This window comes from Astatotilapia calliptera, chromosome 22, assembly GCF_900246225.1.
Source record: "Astatotilapia calliptera chromosome 22, fAstCal1.2, whole genome shotgun sequence".
NCBI classification, from domain to species: Eukaryota; Metazoa; Chordata; class Actinopteri; order Cichliformes; family Cichlidae; genus Astatotilapia; species Astatotilapia calliptera.
In genome coordinates, this window is record NC_039322.1 from 12,325,397 (window position 1) to 12,352,425 (window position 27,029).

At 41.9% G+C, this 27,029-nt stretch overlaps 1 protein-coding gene across 3 annotated transcripts in view; it reads right to left on the reverse strand.

Annotated features, from left to right (window-relative positions):
- Positions 1-13,608: 13,608 nt before the first annotated feature.
- efna3a (ephrin-A3a) overlaps positions 13,609-27,029 on the reverse strand; it is a 400,882-nt gene continuing 387,461 nt past the window's right edge. The window contains exons 3-5 of one of the 3 annotated variants that reach the window (XM_026157373.1): positions 26,712-26,780; positions 25,013-25,087; positions 13,609-13,915 (exon numbers count right to left, since the gene is read on the reverse strand). In XM_026157373.1, the coding sequence (XP_026013158.1) occupies positions 13,797-13,915; positions 25,013-25,087; positions 26,712-26,780 (263 nt within the window). In that variant the 3' untranslated portion in view covers positions 13,609-13,796. Of the gene's footprint in view, positions 13,916-18,618; positions 20,291-25,012; positions 25,088-26,711; positions 26,781-27,029 lie in introns of those variants that run through there. The other 2 variants (XM_026157375.1, XM_026157374.1) reach the window with 2 other exon arrangements.

Below are 27,029 nucleotides of genomic sequence, written 5' to 3' on the forward strand. Positions count from 1 at the left end.
GTGTCCACTTGAATTCTGCAGCTTGATTTTTGACGTTTGTAATCTTAAATATTCACGATTCCCACCATGAATCCAAACTTTGGTGATCTCAAGCATTTCCTGACATTTCCTCTAGTTCCCCACATTGTTGCACCACAACCACTGCTCCAATGAAATCTGGTACAGTATTGTGGTTCCTTACTCACTGGTCTTCAAACACTGCTCGTAAAATAAAGGAAACACTTGATTATTACAGTGTAATACAAAGTCTGTTTAACTGGCAGGGACACTGGCAAGAAGCAAACAAGAGAAAAATCAGTCAGACGATTCCCTTTTTGGAGGTTGTCTTGTCTTGTCTTGCCTCTCAGTGCGCCTGCTGTCACTTTCATTTGCACCAAATCAGATGAAATGGATTCACAATAGTTTAAGGTTTAAAGCTGGACAGCGTTATGTCTTCAAATGTTGTGTTATTCTGTGATGATTGAATGTTCAATTCAATTTAATTCAGTTCAACAACAGTTTCCTCAAGGGACTTTATCTTATAATATCAGGTAGAAAGACCTCAAGCTAGGCAGCACAAGGGTGGCTAGGACTGTCCCCTCATAGGAGGAAGGTCCTGGGTTCAAATCCACTGGCCAGCTGGGATCTTCCTGTGTGGAGACTCCAGGTACTCAGGTTTCCTTTGACCAACCAAAGATATGCGTGCAAGGTTAACTGTTAATTGATAGAAACTAATGTAAGTCAGTTAACTTCACTGGATTCACTGGATTCAGGCCAACCAACAGCAGGGGAACTGAGGGAGGTGAGAATAGAGCCAACGAGTTGAATCTGTTTTTCAATAGATTCGACACCACAGTGTCTGCTCCTACCCCCACAACCTCACCTGTAGTCAGCCTGGAATCCAGAGCCACACCACTGTGCCAGCCTCTCTCTTCACATGTTGCCTCCTGTGAGATTCCTGACACCCCTCCCCCACCCATCACCTTCACTCAATACCAGGTTGAGATGCAAATGAGGAGACTTCACTCAGGCAAGTCTGCTGGACCAGACGGAGTGAGTCCCCTTGTCCTCAAGACCTGTGCCCCCCAGCTGTGTGGAGTCTTTCATAAACTGTTTATGCTGAGTCTGAGTCTGCAGAGGGTCCCGGTGATGTGGAAGACATCATGCCTCGTCCCTGTACCAAAGACGCCACGTCCCAGTGGCCCCCAGGATTACAGGCCCGTGGCATTGACCTCCCACATCATGAAGACCCTGGAAAGGCTCATCCTGGACCAGCTGCGACCCATAGTAAGACCACATCTGGATCCCCTTCAGTTCGCTTATCAGCCTCGTCTCGGAACAGAGGACGCCATCATCTACCTGCTCAATCGTGTCTACACCCATCTGGACCAGCCGGCGAGCACTGTGAGGGTCATGTTTTTTGACTTTTCCAGTGCTTTCAACACCATCAGGCCGACCCTCCTGGGTGATAAGTTAGCAGCGATGCAGGTGGATGCTTCTCTGGTGTCCTGGATTGTTGATTATCTGACAGGAAGACCACAATATGTACGTCTCCCACAGTGTGTGTCTGACAAGGTGATCAGCAACACAGGGGCACCACAGGGGACTGTCCTCTCCCCCTTCCTCTTCACCCTCTACACCACAGACTTCAGCCACTGCACAGAGACCTGCCATCTTCAGAAGTTTTCTGATGACTCTGCGGTGGTTGGATGCATCAGCAGGGATGATGAGACAGAGTACCGGGCTGTGGTCGACTCCTTTGTCACGTGGTGTGAGCAGAATCATCTGCAGCTCAACGTGGCAAAGACCAAGGAACTGATCGTGGACTTCAGGAAGACCAGGAAACACTTGACCCCTGTTTCAATCCAGGGGGTCAGTGTTGACATTGTGGAGGACTATAAATACCTTGGAGTACACATTGACAATAAACTGGACTGGGCTAAAAACACCACAGCACTTTACAGGAAGGGCCAGAGTCGTCTCTATTTTTTGAGGCGACTGAGGTCCTTCAACATCTGCCAGAAAATGCTGAGGATTTTCTATGAGTCTGTTGTGGCCAGTGCGATCCTCTATGCTGTTGCATGCTGGGGGAGCAGGCTGAGGGTCGCAGATGCCAACAGACTTAATAAACTAATCCGTAAGGCCAGCAATGTTGTGGGGATGGAGCTGGACTCCCTCAAGGTGGTGTCGGAGAGGCGGATGCTGTCCAAGATAAAGACAATGTTGGATAACACCTCCCACCCACTCCATGACATGCTGGTCAGTCACAGGAGCTCGTTCAGTGAGAGACTCAGATTACCGAAAAGCACCACTGAACGACACAGGAAATCATTCCTGCCTGTGGCCATCTCCCTGTACAACGCATCCACTTAACACACTGTTTGCTGCTACAACTACACATGTTTCTTTTCTAACTATTTATTTATGAGTGACTTATGTATGTATGTATGTATGTATGTATATATATGTATATATTGTACTATTCTTAGTTAGTGTATTGTCTGTCTTGTCTTAATGTTGGTTTAAAATGGAGCACTGTAACAAAAAATAATTTCCCCCAGGGATCAATAAAGTATTCTGATTCTGATTCTGATTCATGACTTGCCCAGGTGTATCCCACTTCTCAACCTGTGATAGCTGTGATAGATTCTTGTGCTACTGTGACCCTGAATTCAAAAAATGGAAAAAAGTAGATTGGTGGAGATTAAAAGCTATAATTTTTTTCAGTGATGAAATTAGCTGATCTAAAAGTCTCCTTATAAATATACACCGAGCACTTTGGTCGCTTCAAAGTTTAAGCAAAAGAAGAAGCTCTAAAATGCATCATTTGATGTCAAAGTCATGCCGGGTCCTCTGTTAACTATCAAGTTCTTTGTGCTGTAGGCATCTGTTCAAAATGTATGAGAGGCATAAGCCATGAAATTACAATCCAGTCCTTCAGATTTATTGTTGTTGTGAGAGTAAACAAGGGAAGAGACACACGTGTACGGCTCAGTCTGGAAAGTAAACAAGAAAACAAGATTAGACTTTTATCCACTTATTCTCAATTTACATAGCAAACAAATGATACCAAATAATGAGTAACATAACCTCTTACCATAACCGTCACCCCATGTGAAGGTGAATGGGAGTGCGGTCCTTAGATAAGGAGCGGCAGGGGATTTGAGTCAGGTGACAAAGGAGCACACGAGCCAATCAGTGAGGAGGAAAGCAGAGGAAATGAAGTGATGTAAAAATGAATAAATAAAAAAGATGTGAGGCAAGGAAAAGTAAGAAAAAGTAAACACATCTTCACTACATCTACAGCTTCTCAGAGAAATTCAGAGGCTCAAATCAAAATGGTTAAAGCCGTGTTCACAGGCGTGTAGCACTTGTTTTTCGGTCTGGATTTCTGGATTTGTTTACAAACCAGACAAGATGTATCCTCTTTATAGCTTCCTCTAAGTTTCAGACAGTATTATCTAGTTCCTTTGAGACTTACTCGTGTCAGTCTGCAACATCCTGTATCATCAGCCTGACACAAATACTCTGTCACAACAACTTTTTCAGAGTCAAGGATTAGCTATTCCTGGGCTTAGGTTTTGACCAGATGCCCAAAGTGTGGGCACATGTAGCCTACATATCTGCGCGCACACACACACGCACGAGGCCTGTGGCTGTTTGTGTGTCGCTCCCCAGCTGTTGAGTGCTGCGCAGATGTGACAACCAGAAATGAGGGATTACAGCTAAATCTGGAGGGGGAGCGGAAGAGGAGGAGGTTGGGGTGATCAGGCAACAGCGTGGAGACTGAAGGGAATGAAGACACGGGTTAAGAAGGGTTACAGGAAGTACAACCTGATGATGGAAAAATCAGACACAAATGATGCAAAGCCCCACGCGCTGAGCGGGGGTAGACATAGAGAAAATGTGACACAGCATAAAGAAAACAAAACCAAACACATTAAAAAACTCCAGAAGACAGATGTTTTGTTTGTTTGAACAAGTTGGAGGGAAGAAGAATGATCGTTAGCGTCAAGAAAACTTTGGAACACAATCGTTTCCCCGTTTGATTACAAACCCATCGATTTCTTTAGTTATCTTCACAGTCTGCAAACAAGCCTGGGTTAATGTATGCAAGAAGACGCTGCAGTTAAGAAGCTACACAGGAGATCCTTACAGAGTTCCTGCAAAAGAAGTTTCTGCAGCTTTCAGCAGACTCCAGATGTGTTTGCTATAATTCACAAAAAGCTTCATCGTCCCAAACGGAAAAGCAGATAACAGTTTACCGGTATCCTTGTAAATGTAACGCATAAAGAAGACATCCACAAGGGCAGCATAAACTTTTGCAGCCTCGTATCTACCTCAATTTCTCCTGGCCAAAGGTTACAGTCAAATCCTGCCCTTTTTAATATTCAAAGCATTTTCACACACACACACACACACACACACACACACACACACACACACACACACACACACACACACGGTGTTGTGCCGACTACTAGAAGCTGCTGCAAAAAGAAAATGCAGTCTGAAAATGTGGAAAGACTTTCCTCCACTTGTCAACACATTAGTCAACTGATCTGGAGAGGATTGGCGAGAGCCCAAATTAATGTGCGCCAAAGCAAAGCCCTCTAGGAAGCTTAACGCTGCTCTAATTAAGATGCACATGCACATTTTCCTGCTCCTTTAAAAAAAAAAAAACATGTCCAGGAGACGCTGCATCTTAGACCTTTAAATTAGTTGGCTGTCACTACACAAATTCTGTTTTCACTGCAATAAAGTTCAAGCGAGCGATATCGATTTTGTTTTCGGGTTCTACATTTAAATTTCAGTTTGACTCTGGTTGCTGTATTTGCCAAGCATCAGCTCAAAAGGGACTATTAATGAGACTACACGCAGATCCTTCTCATCCTGAGAGCTGCAGGTATCAGATCAGCTGTGAAACATAATAAAGTGAGTGCTGACATCACACTTGTTAACTGTCTTGATAGCTTTCCTCCCCCTGGACTGTCACAGAATTCTCCCCCTTTCTGACACTATTTTTTTTTTGTTTCCAGAACTGACATCATATTTCCCAAGGGATGAAGTGATTTAATGTTGGATCCCAAAACATCTCGTCACCTCTTCTCAGTGCATTCCCCCCTGCTCTGTCTGTGGAGAAGAGAAGCTGACTCACAGTAACCTGAAGCTAGAGGACTGTCAAGTCAAATCCAAAATCCTGAAATGATTTGAACGGGGGCCATCAGGATGCTTTCAAACAATTTAACACAAAGTTCAGCATTCACCTGTGACAAGGTGAACTTGATCATACTGCGGCTGTGGACCTGAGATCATGCAGATTATTTCATTTTATAAGAGGAGTCATGCATGAGTTTTTCAAGTCACGTGCTATGATCAAAGACTGTATAAAAAGATGGCCATATTCAAGGCACGCGGTACACCGGCATTCATATATATGCACAAAGTAGCATCTATCTATGTCACTTGACATGTTTTCACTAAGCTGATGTATTTTCAGAATTTCACCCATCCATCCATCCTCCAATTAAAGTTAGATTCATGGGGCCTTGAGCCTATCCCAGCAACCATTAAGAAAAAACACGTACATTCTGGACAGGTTGCAAATCTATTGCAGGGCTAACACACCTCATCCACTAGAATATAGCTTGCTCCAATTGCCTTTTAGAAACTCCAAATACAATAAATCCAACAAATGGTCCCGTGTTCTTTTGAAGTGGGGAAGTTTCTCTTATAAGTCTGTTTGAATTTTGCCTTCTCAGGTTGCTTCTTTCCATGTTAGCATTAGCCAACCCTTACCGACAGATGATGCACTTGGGTGAGTAGTGTTGACATCTCTGGTCCAGCTGAAGCCATAAGACGGCTAGCATTTGCGATATTGTTTGACAGGGTGATTTTTCCTCTTTTCATTAGACGGTGGTTTGTCTGAACTGATGGATGTTTGTGGTTTGCTGCAGTTCTGGAGCTCCAGTTCTCTCTTCTCACAAAGTTTGCTATCCTCCTTTTTGCCAAACAGAAATGAGTTTCACGTTCTGGGAAATCCACTTTGCATTCATATCTGTTTGCTAATTATTACACTACATATACACTCACTTGCCACTTTATTAGTTACACTTTTCTATCACAGGATTGCACTCAAGAGGGTCTTAATTCTTCATGGCATAGAGCCAACAAGATGCTGAAAACATTCCCCGGAGATTTTGGTTTGCATATCTATATATGATGCTATACTGACATAATAGCATCACACATTTTGTAAAGTTTGCCGGCTACACATCCATGATGTGACTCTCAAGGTTCAAGGTTCTTTATTCGTCACATGCATAGTTATACAAGTATAACACACAGTCAAATGTAACCTGACACGCTCCTCGACTTGTGCAAAGGGGGGTGGGGTTATATATAATATACACATTAGGTGAATGTGCAGTCGTAGCATGTATACAGCAAGAAGGTGAATTCTGTATATTAAGTGAATTAAATAAGAATAGACAATCTGACTATTTTACAAAATAGACAAAATGAACATATTTAAAATTAAAGGAATTTGAAATGTTGCTTGGGGATAGAAGCTCCTCTTGAGTCTCTCCGTCCTTGCCCGGATGATGCGGAACCTTCTACCAGATTGCAGAAGTTGGAACAGTTTGTTGCCAGGATGGGACGGGTCCTTCAGTATCTGCGCTGCTCTAGTCCGGCATCTCCTGGTGCAAATGTCCTGAAGTGAGGTGAGAGCAATCCTGCAGCAGCGTTCTGCTGTACGGATCACTCTCTGAAGAGCTTTTTGGTCCTTAACACAGCTGTTCCCAAACCAGGATGTGATGTTCTGTGTGAGGATGCTCGTATAGAAAATCTTTTGTTTCACAAGATAAAATCGACTCTATTCAGTTGAGATCTTGTGACTATGGAGGCCATTTGAATACCGTGAACTTATTATCATGTTCAAGAAACCAGTCTGTGCAGATTTGAACTTTTTGAAATGTTATATAATCGCGTGCCATCAAAAGATGGATACACTGTGGTTATAAAGGGATGGGCGTGGTCAGCAACAATAATCAAGTAGGCTGCGATGCCTCAATGATGTTCAGTTGGAACTATAGGGCTGAAAATGTGCTAAGAAAATATCCTCCACAACACTACACCACCACGTGCTGCCCATTCAGAGATGCTCTGCATACCTCGGCTGTAAGTGGTTATTGCTGCTTTCTTATCAGCTCAAAGCAGTCTGGCATGTCTGTACCAATAATTACTGTAATTTTACACAGGACCGTGACTCACATAGAAAACTCAGTCTGTAAGTGTCCAAACAGATCGTGTTAGTTTACTTTACAATGCAGGGAAATGAAAAAAGCTCAATTTTGGGTCTGTGTTTCTATTTTTGTCACACTTCTTTTCATTTCTTTAATTTTTCTGTTTTATCTTACTGGTGACATTTAATTATTTCTTGTTTACTTTAATGAAGTCATAAAACTTATTCTAACAAGAACAAACTTTGCTTTAAAGCCTCTTCTGCAAAGCCAAAAATGTATTTTGAAATACTTCGAAATGCTGTTTAAGAATAGAATATAACCTCTCGTAAGTTGATCAAATTCTCAGTTGTCATTGTCTTTAATAATAGGCACAATCCTGAGTACTGTTCTGATACATATGAAATGTAAAAAGAACATCCCGTCTCTACCAAAGATATTAAAAAGTAAAAAACAACAACAAACCTATTCCCCCTGAGCTCAGATTACGACAAGAATAAACTCTGATTTCAATGTACAACAGAAATAGCAGGAATTTACTGAAAGTTTATAATCCTGCTGGGTTGAGAAACGTTCTTAGTACAGTAGGTCAACTCATCCTGTCACTGGTTATGCAATATATACCCTATGAGGCTATTTCTTCTACCTGTGTGGACTTTGATGTCCCCTGACGGCCTCATTAAAGCCTGATTTATCTTAACTTTCTTAACTGGCTTAACATGCTGGTAAAACTGAGTGCCCCTTGGCTTCACAGGCACCATTAAACATGGTTTACAATAATCACACACTTTATTCCTGAGCAAGTTATTACATACAAAATGTAAGCCCCAGTGAACTTCAGGAGCTTAGCTCATAAATTAAATCTACTTAAAGGACAAACCAAGAGATATTCAGGGCACTGTTCACGTAATATATAAGTCAACTTAGTGCTGCCGTCACTGTTTCTCTGAATTCACTATTTATCTTGCAGGCGTACTTACAGTAAATCTGCAACATATTGTCTGTCATGTGTCCTCTATTTACCTGTCTACTTTACTGTGACGGTTATAGAGTGAAAGTCAGATTTGGCGACATCTATGGGTAGAGAGTTGTTTAGCAGGTTGCTCACCGAATTTGAGTCAAAACCTCCATATCAGCTGCTGTCTGCCAGCATTTTACTTGTTACAGATTCTCCTCTTGAAAGTGTAGCAATATAGAATCTGTAAGTATGTGAAAGTGAGGCCACACTTTTTACACAATAAATCCAAAGCTGCCCAAACACTATATATGTATTTAACCTCAAGGTGCTGTCAGAAATCATTTAGAGATTCGTAGAAATTCAGTCAAGGATACAAAGGAAAGGGAGGCGAAATGTAAGAAGCTTATGATGTGCATAAATACAGGCACTGAGTAGTATAAAGATCACAGAAAATAGTTTAGGTCTGCATGGACACTGGGCTAAAAGCATTTCAAGGAAGATAAATACCACAAAAAGAATGTTTTTGATAAAGAAAAATCTAACAATTTGTTTGTGTTTGTCTTGTCTCTGATGTATAGATGTAATAAGTGGTCATTCTGGAGCTATTGAAGCTATTTTACCTTGAGTCTTTTCATCCTATTTTCATGTGGACATATTTATATATTATATTTATCAAAGCATGCCCCCCTAAGTCCCACATGCTGAGAGGAAAAGGAGGTCTTAGAGGACATCATGAAGAGGGGAGTGAAAGCATATCTGTTTGCAAAAGCTAAGAAGCCCTCTACAAAGCTTTACCCATCGTCTGCGATGGTAAAAATGTAACAAAATGGAGAGCAATCACACCGACTACGACTCTGCCTGGAAATGGGAGCCTTTTCAAAACACCTGGGAGATAATAATTCAGGCGTGAGCCTATACAAAATAGAGCTTTTCTGTCATGTTCGAAACTGCTGTGTGTGATGAAAAGTTATCACTGCGCACTGCCAAAAGAGCCCTTCTTCCAGCAGTGAAGCATGATGCTGTAAATGTGAAGATCTGGGGCTGATTTTCTTTTGTTGGACCTGGTCACACCATGATTTTTAAGGCCCATCAAGAAATTCTTAAACAAAAGGTAATGCTACCAGGCTTGGAGTTGAGGAAGGGGTGAAAAAAAGGATAATGTAACAAAGAAAATAATGACACGGATCATTCCTGGAGGAATGGCTGATGGAAAAGAATCGTTGCCCAGACAGTTCATGGCAGACATCCTTCCAGCCTCATTCAACTCGCAGGATTGTGCAAGCCAAATGCAACCCTCCAACAACTCACCGTACCGGACATTTAATTTATATAACTGGTGCAAAAAAGTGTCACAAGCTACCAATGAAGGTATATGTGAAATTATAATCAGACTAACTATTCCTAAAAGTTTATAGACGTTTGCTTAACCAGGTTTTTATGTGAACGTTTCTTTATGTCAGTGAATCAGAATATGTCAAGTGTTTCAAAAGAAAAGTGTGATATACTTTATGCTTCTGCTGCATGACTGTAAGAATAAAACAGTCGATTTAGATTGAAATGAGCCCCAACTCATTTTTATGACTCCCAACCTCGAAAGGGGAGTTTCCAAAGAGCGCTCGAATGGCGCATTACTCACCCTGACTGTGTCACTGATGTCCTGAGTTATATCATGTTCTCTGAGGAGGAGGCATCTGTTTCATTGTTTGGGCCAGACGGTGCCGCTTGTCAGGGGAATTTCTTCTCGACAGCACAGACCTGCCCGTGCTACAGATGGCTTATCTCACAGTAAATGATTCAGAAAACGACAATATGCCTCGGAACAGGCATAAGGTCATCTCCTTTAGCTAATGGAATGTCTTCCTTGGTTAGAGCCTGGACAGAGCACTTGTTGGGTATCTGTTTCACGGTGGCGATGTGAAGCTCTTTGTCAGCCGCTCGGGGATAGGTGGGCGTTTTAAATCCACTGGTAACACTCCTGATCCACTCATTTAAATAGTAAGCAGAACAAATAATGCTTTTCCAAACTGGAATTTAAGGTGCAGACATGACAGTGTAATTCCCGTACTTAACTAACCAGACTGATTCTCACTGCCGAAATCATAGCAGTCCAATTTCCTGAAAAATTATGTTTAAAGTTGTCAGCTTGGGCCCCGGAGCAAACGCTAAAGCCATTCCAGTGTTTCATGGTGTCAAAACACTGAATCGTTTATGCAAGTACAGACCTATAAAAAGGCAAGGGACTGTAAGTTAAGACCTACTGTAATATTCAGCAATTATCAGCCTGTCAGCTCAATGCACAAATGTCAGAGAGAATCAGGAGCCGCTGCCTCCCAGCTGAGTCGAACAGCTGTGAATAAGACATTAACAGACATCATCACATCACTGTAACCTGCTTGGTTTACTGTGAACCACTTTATGTCAGTCACGTAATGTACGTCAAATTAACTTGGCAAAAATCCTACAACCTACATGTAAAAAAAATTGGACGTCCAGCACTTTTTTCTTTTTTTTTTTAAATGAACACAAGCAGACAGCTGAATCTTCACAACGCCTTTCTCTTCCTCTCTAATGTGATTGTAGGCATGACGTAGAACATCAAAGACAAAATCTTATCTGACCCCTCTGTCCGCTCTTTGATACGGACATTAGAGCATCTGAGGCTCGTCCCTAGTGATCGTCGGCGTCTTTCTGTCCTGGGTTTGAAGATTAAAAAGAAGCTGACAGGGGCAAAGGGAAAGAAGTGTGATGTGGATTTGTGGAGACATGAATAGCTTGCAGGTGTTTTTTTTTTTTGAGTAAGAAGAGAAAGAGAGATGGATAGAGTGGGAGATTTGGATCTGTGACTTTCCCTCCACGCTGTCACTATGTTTTATGGCAGAAGAGGTGTTTGCGAAACCGGAGGTGCTGCATAGACGGGCCACGTGAAAAGGTTTGCAGCCTGACTGCCGTCTGCTCACAACCAACATATCTAAAAAAGGAGAAGAAAAAACCAGAAGAGATTTGCTTTCAAGTAGTGCTTCAGAAAAACAAACACATCTGAGTGCAGGGTTTGTGAAGGAGTAACAGTTTAGATAAAGAAAGGGCAGTCGAAGGAGAGCAGAACAACACAAGGCCTGAATAAATACACAAAGCTAAATTTGCAAAAAAGGTTTTAATTGGCATTGTTTTAATCATTCTTGGTTCAATTTACAGTTGTTTAATCATTCTCGTCAAAGGCAAACACATTTCGTGTGCTTGTCTTCAACATCGGTAAATGCTTTTCGCCCACGTCCCAAACCCCGTAACATAAACTAACATTACAGAAGAGCACATTCTCTCGTACGCACTTGCATATTCAGATCCTACAAATGACTCCTTTATGAGTACGAAATTCCTAAATGCCACATACTTGAAAAGCGCGGACAAACACATTCTACATACATACGCACAAATGTGCACACATATGCTTGTTTCGTTTTTTTTTTTTTCTCCCCCTGCTCGCTCTCACGCGCACGCACGCACACAAACTCACACGCACTTGTACTTGTACGCACGCACATTCCACAACCGGCATGTATTATAAATATACATTACGACGCACGCATCCCTCATTTCGCAAGCGCAACACTTTGAGATGCTGCCCCTCAATCGGCATGGCCTGCCACTGCATTCACAGTTGGTTTATGACATGCTCTTCAGCAACAAAATCTGGTAAGCAGTATCCGTTACATGAGAGTGGGGTTACTGCGCGTACGTCCCTACTGATTAGTCATGAACAATAACCTTCTCTTTGTGTCAGGCTGAGTTACATCGATTTATCTACACAAGCAAAAATGCTGCAGTAAAAAATTCACTGTAATAATAGAAAAAAAGAATAAGAATTTTAAAAAAAATGGCACGATAGCTTATTAAGCAAAGGCCTACAAATGCACGCTAATAAATTAGGTAAATAAATAGTTTAATGACAAAATAAATACATTTGAAAAATTAAATAAATTAAAAAAAGCACACATTGTAATCTGATTAAGCCTACGCTGTCCTGTATTACAATATAAAAAAGTGAACTTCTCTTTATTTGCACATTCACAAGTGTGTTTTTTTTTTAACGTCTTTATATATATTTTTTTAACAAAATGGCGGCAGCGTTACTTTGAGACTCAAAGCACAGTTTCTCCTCAGGCACCTGCCGCACTTTGGCGACTGTATGGGGTTGTTTCCAGGGTGACTGTGACTGCTGTTAATGGTCATCAGCACTGATTGGCTGTGGAAAAAGGAACAGACAGGGTTGTCTGGGATTAAAAGGGGACTTGCTGCTGTGAGAGTTTCTTTTTTTTTTCTTTTTTTTTTTTTAAGAACTGTAAATTAGTGACGTTCTGAATGACTGTGCTGATTGCAGCGAAAGGTTTGACATCCGGAAAATCTACGCCAAGTGCTGAAGGTAAATGCGTCAGAACAAAACACACATCTACCACGTCTAAGTGCCATCAAATTACTAGTCCAGGGTCTGTACTTTTCTAGGGTTGTTACAGTGTGAAGGCAGGAAATGCAGACAAAAGACTAGTTCTAAGAGGGCACTTGCTACCTTCTAAGAAATGCAGGCTTTGCATCTGTACCTATCACAAAGCTAGGGGTATTTTTTTGATGTCTGGTGAAAATGGATTTTTGAAAGGCTCGTGGATATATCACAAAGTCTTTCCCCTTTCTTGGACTGTTATTACCACCAGCTTCCTCACATCAGTGTTAAAACATTCTTCAATGTCCAGCGCAACAGCAGGAGTTCTCATCACGACTGATTATGTCCTGATAGTCTGGGTAAGATCAGTACAGATCCAGAGTCCATCTTGCTCATTACTACATCAAAGTTGGGTTTAATGCATCATCAGACTGGGCCTGTGGTCCAAGGACTAAAAAGCCGCTGCGGAGTCCAGGTTTCCAATCTTCTTCAAAGCTCAAAGTTGAAGAGAAAGCAGCTTAAATTCCTCCGGTGATTTGATATCCATGCTACAATAAGAGCGTGTAGTCTGCACCCAAGTTATTACAAGTCAGTTTTCTTACTCTCATCAGGCTTCGGAGCAGCGCAGAAGTCGGACTCTGAGTGTTGTTTTGGTCTCAACACCCGCAATAAAGGTGGTAGTGGTGTGATAATGATATCCAGCAACATGTAAGAAGCTACTTTCGGCCGCTCCCTTTTTCACAAGGGATAAGGCCACAGCCGGTAGCTCCGCATAATTGATTTGGCAGATTTTTACGCCGGATGCTCTTCCTGACACAACCCCGAAGGGATTTGCGTCTCCTCCTGGGATGCAACTGGGAATCTTTCGCTTGTTAGGTGAATGTGTAAACCCCTACACTATGGAGCACATGGAGTGTCAAAATACACTGGTGTAAATATGACAGCAAAAAAGGCCTCTTTTTTTAAAGTCCATTAAGCTAAGTTAAAGTTTGTTTTTGTTGTTTGTTTTTTTTGTTGTTTTTTGTCGTGTTTTTTTTTGTCTGTGTCCTTTTGATTGCCCTTCAGTTGCACCTTGACTCTGTGTGTTTCTGTCAGATTTCACGTAATCACAAACTTGGTGGATACAAAGCCCTTTGCAAAAGCCGGGTCCAGCTATGCATGAAGTGCCACTCGGCGACTGTTGCTAGGACAAAAGGACGGCAGACACGAGCAGCATTGCCACGGTGAGAAGAAGGCGGTCACGTGAGGGGCTGCTGCCACTGACGCTCTTCTCCAGCTTCGGGACTTCAGGGTTAAATTCATCTGGAGAGCAAAAACCACAAAAAGAGAAAACAAGAAAGTGAGAAAAGAGAGAGCAAGAATGTAAAACCGCGAGAGGGAAAATGTGTCAGACAGAAGACAGAAGGGAATAAACCATTACTACATTATTAATTAATCAATCTAAAGGAAGTGTGTGATGCATTCAAATTGTGCCTTAACATATGCAGAGAAAGAGACATAATGCAATTACCAACAAACCACCAATTATCATCAGCTACATATGGCCATTTCCCCCCTGGGATGGAAAATTAAAAACATTTTTGTTTCTGATCTATTTCTTTTTGTGTGTGTGTGTGTGTGTATGTGTGTGTCTCTTCCTTTCCTCACACTAATGATGTTTTTATCCTGGAGGGATTTCAATCACACCAAATTACTATGGCCTTGCCATTGATTAGACACAACAGAACATTAGCTGGAGGGGAGAGACGGAGAAAGAGCCGGGAGAACACATTTTGTATTATTTGGTAAAAAGTGGATTACACTGAGTGATTATGTTCTGCCTCGACATAATGCTTCCCATTATATCTAGAGGGTTATTACAAATCAAAATAAACCAAAAGAAAGCAAACAAAGCTTTCACGTCCATCTGTCCTACAGCTGTAGGATGCCTGGGCTCGAAACCAGCTTCTCTATATAAAATAAACCCAATTATAGAAGAAATCTGCAATTACTTAATGACATCAGCACATTTTGGAAATGTAGGCTGTGTCTCATATCATGCTGATATATGCTTGCTTTGGGCACATAAGCATGAAGTGCTCTACAAGCTCCTGGATGGTGTAGTCAACATTTTCAAAAATTAGCCCCATAGTGGAAAGGGAGGGACCGGCAAACAATTTTTAGCTAGTAGAAAGAGGATACTACTGATAATACTCATGCTGCAGCACTGCAGAGACAAATCACACCTTTCATGTTTGGAAGAATTGTTCAGTGTTAGGCTGTCATCCTCAGTGTTCACAAAACACAGTAACTAGTGTGGCAGGTACAGTTCTGAGGTACATCCCTCATTTCTTTATATTTTGATAGGACAATAAGAAATCTGTGCAGCAATTTACTGAAACTTGCAAACATACAACAACTCGTGTACAAATGAAGTATGCAATCTCGTAAGAAAGTAAGCTTACTATGGATGGCATTGCCTTGGCCTCCAGTAGCATTGTGAGGAGCTTGGCGTTTCTCCTACATATTAAACAAATATGTAGGAGTGTCTTCTTCCATTTGCGCAATATCTCTAAAATTAGAAACATCCCATTTCAGAGTGACGCTGAAAAACTAGTTCATGCATTTATTGCTTCTAGGCTGGATTACTGTAATTCGTTATTATCAGTATGTCCTAAAAACTCCTTGAAAAGCGTTCAGTTGATCCAAAATGCTGCTGACAGGAACTGGAAAAAGAGAGCATATTTCTCCGTTATTGGCTTCTCTTAGTTGGCTCCCTGTTAAATCCAGAATCAAATCTAAAATCCTCCTCCTCACATACAAGGTCTTAAATAATCAGGCCCCATCTTATCTTAATGACCTTATAGTACCATATCACCCCATTAGAGCTCTTCGCTCTCAGACTGGGGGCTTACTTGTTGGTCTTAGAGTATTTAAAAGTAGAATGGGAGGCAGAGCCTTCAGTGGAACCAGCTTCCAATTTGGATTTGGGAGACAGACACTATCTCTACTTTTAAGATTAGACTTAGATTTTCCTTTTTGATAAAGCATATAGTTATAGCTGGAGCAGGAGACCCTGAATCTTCCTTTAGTTACGCTACAATAGGTCTAGGGTGCTGGGGAATTCCCATGATGCACTGAGTGTTTTTTCTTCACTGTGTGTACACCTCTGCACATTTAACTATTACTTATTATTAATCTTTGGCCCTCTTCCACAGCATGTCTTTGTCCCGTCTTCGTCCCCTCACCCCAATTGGTTGCAGCAGATAAACGCCTCTCACTTAGCCTGGCTATGCTGGGAATTTCTTTGGGTTAAAAAGGAGTTTTTCCTTCCCACAGAGTGTCACATGATCGTTACGGTTTTCTTTGATTTCTTTGTATTATTGTAGGGTCTTAAAAAATATAAAGGGGCTTGAGGTAAATAAATCAAATTGAATTTAATTAAAAATTGTAGTCTTCAGGAATAGTTCTCCAGGCTTTTTGAAGGACATTTAAAACTTGGATGTTGGTTGCGTTTTTTTCTGTTTTCTGTCAAGATGATCCTACGTTGATTCAATAATATTGAAGTTCAGGCTCTGGGGAGGCCAAGCCATTCTTGCTTTTAACTGGATTGGCAGTGTGTTTGGGATCATTGCTGAAAAATAAAGCTGTTGGCAATCAGATGCTTTCCAGATGGTATTGCAAATTTTATGGTATCAAAATCTGATGATACTTTTCTGTGTTTATAACTCCATCAGTTTTGACAGGATCTTGAACACCACTGGCTGAAATGTATTACCAAATCATGACAGAGCTTCAACCGTGTTTTACAGATGGCTGTAGAGGCTCGTTGTTGTACCTGTCTCCTGAGAGCCTTTGTACACACTGATGAAGAGCTGAACTCAAAATTTCAAAACTCGTTGTCACTGATTTTTGTGTATAATAACAGACTTCTGCACAAGATTAAAGCATTAACAGTATCTGAAATACTAATACGAGTAAAGACATGGGCATTATATATATATGATACACTGATTTGACCTTATATGAAAAGTAGTTTAATGCAACATGTCTGCTTTGGTAGAAGAAAGATATTTATTTGACAAGCTTTGGCTGACAGACAACAAAACCAGTATGGTTATCAATTAAAATCCCCCCCCTCTCTTTTATATTATTTTGTGATATAAAGCTCCAGTCTTCCATAAAATTAAACTGGCTTCAGTTACAAAAGCACAAAATTGAACAGGCAAAATGTTTTTCTCTCTTTTTTTAAAAAATCTTTTTCATTGCAACTTTAAATTCTTGTCTGAACTACCTACATGTAACAGCACTGGCACCTAATTACAAGAAAAAAACTAGATAGCTGGTGATAACAGAGAGAGATGGCAATCACCTTGCAGGTGATAAATGCATGGAATTCTGTTTTTGTTTTCTCTGAGAGTAAAGCGACCTCTCTCACTGCATGACTCCTGTCCACGTCAAAGTTGCTCTTAAGTAACACGAGGCATCTGTCTGATGACGCACAACCCTGACATTAACACGGCAATGCATCAGGGTGAAGACAAACAAGGAACACTAAGTTAAGGCGCTGCCTCAGGTAAGACCCACAGGTCACCGCGAGGCCGCCACACCATGTGGATTGTCTCTCTAACAACATTTCAACAGTCTGAGGCACAGCGTACAGTTGGAGATGAGAAGACGAGACATCCTTTGCCTCCAGAAAAAGCCGAACGTTCCTTACCTTTACATAAGCAACTGCACAGTCTCTTCTCGAAAGTTGCTGTGCATGTGAACTGATTCTTACAGACTTGTTTGTGGGTGCCGTGAGCTTTGACAATCACCACCCCACACAATATGCACCTCTTCAAAACCCTTGCTATTTAGGGAGGACGGCATTGGAAGATGAATGTGGGGAACACTTCCTGCCTCGGGCCATAACAAGTTATCAAAGGTCCAGTGTTTGACATCTAACATCACAGTACAATTGTAGGATATAGTAATCAATTTCCAAGCGCACAATCCGGTGCAGTCTAGTGTGAAAGGGGGTATAACAACAGATGGGCATGCAGGGTAGCTCTCCTGTCCACGGTGAACCGCCTCAAGGCATTTACAGTGAGATAAGAAACAAAAGCAGTAGACTGTCGATGAGTGGAAAGAGGTTGTCTGGTCTGATAAATCCTCGTGCCAGCTATGCCACAATGATGCTAGACTTGCAGCGAGGCATAAACAACATGAGGCAATGGGCCCATCTTGCACGCCTACAGCTCTCCAGGTCAGTGGGGGAGGTGTAATACTGTGGAGGATATTAAAACGGCTTTCACTCGATCTAAATAACAGTCCACTGATTGTTGTTACCAATAAAACCGGGGGAGCAATTAGCACTCACTGACTAACATTGAGCACTGCTGTTATTGTGCACTAAAAGCTGACCATTGACTCCGTCAACTTAAACGTTGAGAGGTTATTAGGCTGGTTTCAGGCCTCTGAATGACTATCTACTACTTCAACTTGCATTTCAACCAGGTCCCGTGCGTAGGTCCAGCTGTGGATGCCATCTTCCTTGTATCTACATAAAGATAGCGGCAGAAATTAGGATCATATGAGACTGCAGTCATGTGAAAAAGAGCATTTTCACAGAGTTCTGTGCAATGCTCTAAAAACTAAGGAAAGGCTTACCACTGCCATCGGATTTAAGAGGATAAGTAGCAGCCAGGTGCTACTAATCAAATGCACTTAATTAACTCATCATTAGCAAGTGTGAGCACCTCTACACTTAAAAGCAGATGTTTTGGCAATTCGCAGGTCTGAAGCATTCAGGTGTGTGTTAACACAATGCCACAATCTTCCCAGGAGTGGACTTTCCACCCAATTCACTCCAAGGTCAAACTGTGCAATACTCAGAGAAAGTGCAAGAAACCCAAGAGCTACATCTTAGATTCTACAGGCCTCTGTGAGCATGTTAAATGTTAAAGTTCATGACAATACAATTAGAAAAAGACTAAACAGGTATAATTTTGTTTTTTCTCTAATAAGAACATGGCAGCACAGCTTTGCAAAGTTATATATGAAAAAACCGAGTGTAGATGTTTGGCCATAATACATAGCGCCACATTCAGTGAAAACTAAGCAGAGCATATCGGCAGAAAAACCTCATACCAACTGTCAACCACGGTGGTGTAGTGGTGATGATTTGGGCTTGTTTTACAGCCACAGTACCTGGGCACTTTGCAGTCCTTTAGTTTACCGAAAACTCCTCTCTATATTAAAGCATTCTAGAATCTCATGTGAAAACGAAAGCTTGTCCAGAACTGAGCCGTACAACAGGTCAACAGCAAATCTACAACAGAATGACAAAAAAAAAAACATGAAGGTCCTGCGATGACACAATCAAAATATAGATGCCAAACGGACTGAAATATTGTAGTAGGATCTTAAGAGATCTGTGGATAAAAAATGCCTGCAAACCTCAATGAAGGGAAGCAATGCTTTAAGGAAGAGTGGGCCAAGAAAGCAGCTACTTCATGTTACTGTCAGCTGTTATTAAAGGTGGTTCTGCAAGCTACTGAATCATGGGATGTAGCTGGTTTTTCACATGACTGCATAGAGTCATGTGAAAACCTTTTCAGATGACTGTACTCTTTAGTCACCATATGTCTCATCTTGTCACGAAAAACATTATGTCAGCTCTTACTAACAACCCAAAATTCAGCTGCCAGGTCAGCTGAAAATTTTGCCAGCACGATGTCCATATCACTAATTGTTTAGTTTGATTGGTTAGCGCAGTAGAGTGAAATGGCAGCCAGGTGTCTTTTTGTTCGGTGGCTACTAAAATACAACATCTGCTAACTTCACCAAGGTTTATGCAGTTAACTTACCAGACTTGATTAGAATGATGGACAGACTGCAAAAAAAAAGTGTTTGTTTGCACAACATTTTATGATTGATTTGAAGAAATTCTGCATATAAACAGAGACGGTGAAAAGAAGTAAATTTATGCGTGTGAATTATCCATTTCCAGTTGTATTTTCTTGTCCACCATCTAATTTATGTTCAAGCTTTTAGACCTCCTCTGCTGCTGCAGACACTCAGGTGGAAAGATTTTAAGAGCAGGTATGTCACAGTAGGAAAGATGAACAGAGCGTGCTATGGTTTTGCTATAGCAAACTAGAAACCTATGATTAATTCATGGAGGAAGAAGCAATACTGACACTGAATTCTCGTAGCACAATACTACGAGCAGCTTGCTGTAGGATTCGCTATCCATAATTAATGCTGAACACAGCTACATGCAGATGAGAGGTGAGTTGCAGGGGGGTTAAAAAGTAAATATCACAAAAATGGCAAATCAACTCATTTTACACTTAATTGCAGAGATCCATAAATGTTTTTTAATTGGGGAAAAAATGCAAGCGAAACAGACATTCTGACAGACTGTAAACAAGCCCACAGTGGGCTGTTTCATAAAACTGATTAGTAAGCACTGCTTGCATGCAGTCTGCAAATGGTATCAGCGCTTCCTTTCACAAATTATAAAGTGTGATGAATGATCACCATAAACAGCCTGGGTCCTATTTTTATTGTTGCCCTTAATTTGACCTTCCGAGTAAGTTTGACTGGCCTGGGGGATTTGTTTACAGTCTGTACGTTTATCTTGCTTTTACTTGCCCTTTAACCACATCCGCCGAAATGGTGGGTAAAACTACAACAGCAGGATAGGATCTGCAACAGAAGAGACTCTCTGTTAAATAAGGAAAATGTGACGTAGAAATGAAGCTAATAATAAAGGAACGAGGATGAAGGCAGGCCTAAACACATGTGAGGGAGAGATGGAGAGATTTGTTGACGTTAAGCCAGTCCGTGGGTGGGTCTGGTCCTCAGGGTGAGTCACAGAGTGGGTGTCCAGCGGTCAGCTGAGCCAACGGGGCCATGAGTTGTTATAAGTGTGTGCGCATAGATCTGTATGTCCTGATTTTGTTATTTCTCCAAATGTATTCAGCAAAATGCATCACAACACCGTAGGCTATGATATTTTATGATTCCCTGCCAGTGTGCGTGTGTGTGCGCGTGTTTTTTTTTTTATATTAAATTCTACGTAAGCTCGAGCCTGAGTTACTGCTGAGCAATTCGCCCACCACTGAGCTTTTCTTTCTTCCTCTGCCCCTTCTCTCTGCACTCCCCCTTCTCTGCTCCCACTCTGGTTTTATCTCTTTTTCTGCCTGTTTCTCTCACTCTGCCTTATCTATCCTTCTTTCTGTCAGACTTTCTCCTGCTGCATTTTCTCTTTCACTGCCTCCCTTCCCATCTTTTATCTGTCTGACTTTCTCTGTCTCACACTGTCTCTCCCTCAGTCTTTCTCTCTCTCTCTTCTGTTTTCTGCCTTTCCTCTTTCTGAAGGTACTCATTGCTGATGGCTCAAGAGCTCTTTTCATTCTATCTCAGTTGGTCTCAGTTTCCATCTCAGGCAGGTCACACTCTCTTAGCTCTCGTCACAGACTGCCTACAGCTCCGAGAAACAAGCATACTAAATGATTCCCGGCAAGAGGCTTTTGTTTGAGATGGGGATGGAGAAAGACAAAGAAAAATAGAGGGTTTATGTAACCACTCAGCTGCACAATTGACTTGCTCACTGACATGCTTTCTTCTTAGGTAAACATGGGCCTTTCATTTCTTACAAGACCTCTGCTGACCTTGGATTTCGCACAGAAGAAGAAAAATGGTGTTTCTTTGTGAATGTGCATGTGTGTGCGCGCCCGTGCCGAGCATTGTGGGAGTATTTTCTTCCTTGTTTTATAGATTGCCACATTTGAAGATTTCAAAACTCCTGAGTATTGTTTTAATTATTAACATACTAAACAAGACTAATAGTTGAAATGTAGGAACAGCCAGTCTCCCACTGGTTTGTGAAGTCCTGCTTTGGAGCCCAGATTATGCTTTTGATTCAAGGTCAGGTCTCACTGACAAACCATTGGCACTACACACTCATATAGACTTGTCAACATCAAGGTAGACTCGCCCTAAATTACATCCTGGTCTAAATATGACTGTGATTTACAAAATGAGCATCACCCTGTATTGAGTAAGACTTGTAACTAGTGACTGGGAGCTCATTCGATAAGTGTTTACTGGGGCCACAAATGAACTGAGAAGTAAAGTCATTTTCCTCATAGACTTCTATACAAATAATGACTGTTAAAAAGGGGAGTCTAACATACTCACATTTCTACAGCTGTTTTCTAGTCTTAATGACTGTGAAAGTGCTTTAAACTACACGTCACATTTTAGCCATACAGCACTTTATTATACAGTCTTCAAGCACTTCATCGACCTCATATCATTGGACAACTGCTTTTTCTTCTTTAAGCTGCCCCCTTTTAGGCCTTGCCACAGCGGATCCTCTGCCTCGATCTCATCCTTTCCCTTGCATGCTGCTCTGTCACACCACACTTTTTAATGTTCTCCTTCACTGCATCCATGAATCTCGTATTTGATCTTCCCATGTTCCTCCTGCCCAGAAGCTTCAGCATCTTTTGTTCAGTATATCCACTATTCCTCCTCTGCACATGTCCAGACCACCTCAGCCTTGCTTCTCTAACTTTTTCTCTAATCTGCTCAATCTGAGCCGATTCTCTGGTGTACTCTGACAATGAGCATTTTGTCATCTTCAACTCCAGGTCGATTTCCTGTCTCTTTGTCCACAAAGCACCCCTTACACTCATCTCCAACCACGCCACCCTGCCTGCACTCTCTTCTTCTTTAGCTCTCTTGTACACTGTCCACTTCTTTGGCTGGTTGACCCCAGGTGCATAAACTCATCCACCTTCACTACCTCTACTCCTTGCACTGGTCGACCTGTGTTCCTCCATGGCCAATTAGAAATCATTGGTTAACCAGCATGCAAGTCTTTGGACTGTAGGAGAATGCCAGAACCCACAGAGGAAACTTGCGTAGGCACAAGGAGATCATGCAAACTCGACATAGAAAAGTCCCGGCTGGAGTTCACACCGGTAATCTTCTCACTATGAGGAAACAGTGCTACCCACTCCACCACTGTACCCACCAGAATGGAAGTTTGAGACATTTACTTGGGTGTGGGAATGTTTATTTGTGTAGAAAATAACATTTTATGCCTCTGATTCATCACTTTTTTGCTAACACCTCCCTCTCTCTCTTCCCTTTCTACATTCGTTTTCTACCTCACTCAACCACCACTGTTTGCTCTTGTTCTCACTTCCACAGCTCCAAAATTGAATGTAGTGTTTACAAACAGTACCCAACAGCTTCTGTGGTATACCTTAAAGTAGGTAAACTGAATTTTACCAAATATCGTGAAAATGATTGTGAGATAAGACAGACTGGCCCAAAATGGTACAAGCAGGCTACTTGACCAGTCAGAAATGTTTAGCGCTGAAAGCCCGAGTTCTTGAACTGTCAGAAAATAATAACCCCTCCGCAGGGACGTCTTTGGTGGGTAAAATATCATCATATAATCACTGTGGTGGAAATACAGTGATTCACTCCAAACATTTCTTGGGAAAAGATGCTTATTGGCTTTATTTCTCGGACTAGGAGGCTACATCAATTTTTTTTAAATATAATACAATCTGTTAGACACAGGTTTTAAAGCCAATCTAAACTGCAAGAGAAAACAAAGGCAAAAATTTTATATATACTATCTAGAAAAAAGCATTGTGGGCTACACCTCATAATCTTTGAACTCAGGTGTGTTCAGTCCCGTTGTATAAAAATGAAGCACCGTGCCATGCAGGCTGGCTGCGAAGTGTCAGATTATGTCAAGTTACAAAGTGTGCAAGTGCAGAACTGCTGAGGTGCATAGCGCGTTAAAGTCACCAATACTCTGTGAATTCAATAACTGCAGAGCTCCAAACCTCCGCTGCCTTTAATATCAGCACATAAACTGTGCGCTGGGAACTTCATGGTATGGGTTTCCCTGGCTGAGCAGCTGCGTGCCAAGCATCAGGTGGCGTGATGTAAAGGACGTCACCCGTGGACTGGAGCAGCTCTGTGAAGTGACAACTCACCCGTCTCTATCTGGAAGTCTGCTGGATGACACTGGGTTTGATAAACACCAAGAGAAAGAAAGCTGCCTGTGTGCCAGTTGTAAAGTTAAGTGGAGGAGGGTTGTTTTTCTTAGGTTAGCCTGAGCCTTTGGTTCTAGTAAAAGAATATCTTAATGCTTCAGCTTCCCAAGACATTTCAGACAATTCCATGCTTCCTTCCATACTTTATGGGGACAGTTTCCCGTTTCGCAAAACAGCATCCATGGAGTTATCGAGTCTGGTGTGGAAGAACTTCACTGGACTGCACAGAACCCTTACCTCAGCCCTAACCCATTTTAACACCTTTGGGATGAACTTCAATGAATAATGAGAGCCAGGCTGTCTTGTCTAACATTGGTGTCTGACCTCAAATGCTCTTCTGGATGAATGAGTAAAAATTCACACAGATACTCCAAAATTTCATAGAGGGCTTTCCCAGGAAAAATGGAAGCTGTTAGAGCGGCAAGAGGGAGCCAACTCCATATTACTATCTGTGGATTCAGAATGGGATGTGCCCATACTTCTTGTCCATATAATTGTATTATAATTATTAATGTTATAATAATCAGAATTGTTCATTATGACAATCCCTCGTGCTTCTTGAATTAACAATGGCCACTGCACTTACCATAACTGTAAGGAGGTTTCCTGTTCATTAAGGGAGTTGTACTTACATTTAAATGCAACTTAAACTACAAGAGTTCTTAATAATCCAATACCAGTGCTTCTTTTTTTCTTTGTTCTACCTTTAGTTGTAATCTTTATGCCTCATTGTGTGCAACTCATTAAAATCATTTTCATGTACGATAACGTCAGGTCAGAGACTGCTGTGCAGCATCATGACTGAATTAATGCAGCAGATAGAGGAAACAATTAATCTTATAAAGACACTGATGAATGAACGCTATAATGAGGTCAGTACTGAGGCCATTTCCATTTTGGGTGTATTGGTTCAGTGCTTCCATGCCGCTTATTGCAATTATTTCGCTATCATAACCAATAGAAACGATGCTAACTAAACAGAAAAAAATAAGACCCAATTTGTAATAATAATTTGGCACACTCCTTTTTTATAGTATATAAGTAAATAGATAATTAGAGTGTATATATAAAAAAGCAGGTGCATGATAGTACTGTGGAATCCATAAGCTGCTGTGTGCACTGTCTTGCCCACATTGCACGATGAGCATCATAAGAGCAGAAAATTGAGGTTTTACCGATCAACCAGTTACGGCTTATGGATTTTCTTTCCCTGACCACAGATTTAAAAAATACTTGATTTGGGTTATTTTTTCACAATGATTGGTGCACAAATCACGCTTTGCAGAAACCAAATACGGAGCTACTGGTTCCTGTTCACTTTTGGCAACTTAAAGTCACTCACCAATGTTGTGTATTTTGATGTTTGGCCTGACTGTGTAATCGGGAGTCTGAATGGAGTCCTCGTCTGCCTGGGAGACTGAGAAACACATCACAGCCACACATAGACAGAGAGAAGGAACGAAAGGAGAGGAAGGAATGAAACGCAGAGAGACAGAGGCAGAGAGAGTGAGACACAGACAAGGAGAGAAGACACTCCATTAAAACGACAGCACTGCGAAACAAGGGGGGGAGTGAATTTTAGGCACCATTAAATTCTGCACAGTTACAGAAGAAGATGAAGGAGTCCGTGTACCCCTGCCACTGAAAAAGCATGAAGAAATCGCAGACTTTGAATCCCCATGTGAAAATTAAAACATTAAAAGCATTTGGAACAGAATTCATTATCACATTCAGTGTTCGTGCAGACATGGAATTAAACTCAGTCTGCGCAGGCAAATTAACCATGAATGAATGATGTTTGGGTTGTGTCTCTTCATCTTTGTGTATTTCTGCCTCTTTTCTTTAGCTAATATGTTTGTCTGTGTAAGCCTGTGACTGCGATACAGAGTTAGGTGGATGGAACAGCATTAACGGAGGACGCGCACAGAGGCTGGTAGCAATTTGCAGCTCATCAAGGATGTAAAGCATGTGTCATGAATATTCACATTTCTTTCTTATCTTAAATACTTGGAGGATTTAAGGTGGGACACACACACACACACACACACACACACACAGAATGAAAAGAAGGCAGCTGAAACCAGAAATGTTTTTTGATAGCAAGCTGTTAAATGACCTTGTTAAGCAAAGGTTGGAGCTGGTAAACTGGCTAAATGTGCTCATGCATGCACATCACAGCCATAAGAAACAGTTGACAGTTGACATTCTCCCATGTGTAGACGCATGTGCTCAAACTCCTACACACTCCTACGCACACAGATGCACCCAAACACACACACACACAGAAGCAAACAGAGGCGTGGTAGACGCATCAATAGATTAGCAGTGACAGTGGGATGGGGGTGGGGGGGGTTGGTGTTAAGGTGATGTGTACACAGGGGCTGACACTGGCCTGAGTGTGGGATGTATTAGTGCTGACAAGGTTAGAGGAAAGGGGGAGGCTTTCAGCGATGGGCTGCCTGATCAAAGGCCTGCAGGGAAGAGAGCAGGCTACCAGGGTAAAAATAACACACACACTACACCGTGCGGCAGGCTTTGGAGAGCAAGACAGAGAAAGAAGAGATAGTCAGAGAAGGAGAAGGAGGGGGTGGTCAAGAGAGCTGCGGGAGAGAGGTATGGGGAGTGACAGAGGAAGAGGAGGGCAGAGAGCTGGATCATGCAATTCAATCTATTTTTTTCTCTTTTACATCTTTTGTGTGTGTCACTTGCAGAGAGAGACAGCACATTACTGTAATAGCACCGAGACAGACAATAACATTAAGCCATCCATCTCAAAGCACTGCTTCGAGGTAAAATACGCCATCATCAAAACCCTGCCAAGACAGCACGAGGCAGAAAAGCCTCTCTCTGAGACAGGACTGTCAGATCTTAGTTTTTCTGTGTGTGTATGTGTGTGTCTTTGTCTCAGTTTCTCTCTGTGTTTGTGAGATACAAACAGATAGGAGGTGAGGGCAAATGAAGTGACACAGAAAGAGAGGAAATGGTATAAAATGAGCGGAGGAGACGTATACTAAGACTAAGGCAGATTTTTCTGGTCTCACCAGTGGAGCAGCAGACGAATACTCTCAGTCTCAGGCAGCTGTGACCGTGGTGGTGGTGCGTGGGCGTGGCTAAAACAGAGAGCAAACACACACAACACATGTCAAACTTGTGCCCTCTGCAGGCCGCACGATCCCCAGCAGCCGGCTGTGTAAACGGCAGAGCTGCAACTGAGCAACAGCCCGTCCTCAGCTGAACTTAGAATCTATTAGCAACACCCACGTACCATCAGTACATGTGCGTGGCAGCAGCTGAGGAAAAGCTCCTCATTATAATCTTAGATCAAAACAGTGAATGTGCAGCACCCTCAGTCTTTCGTG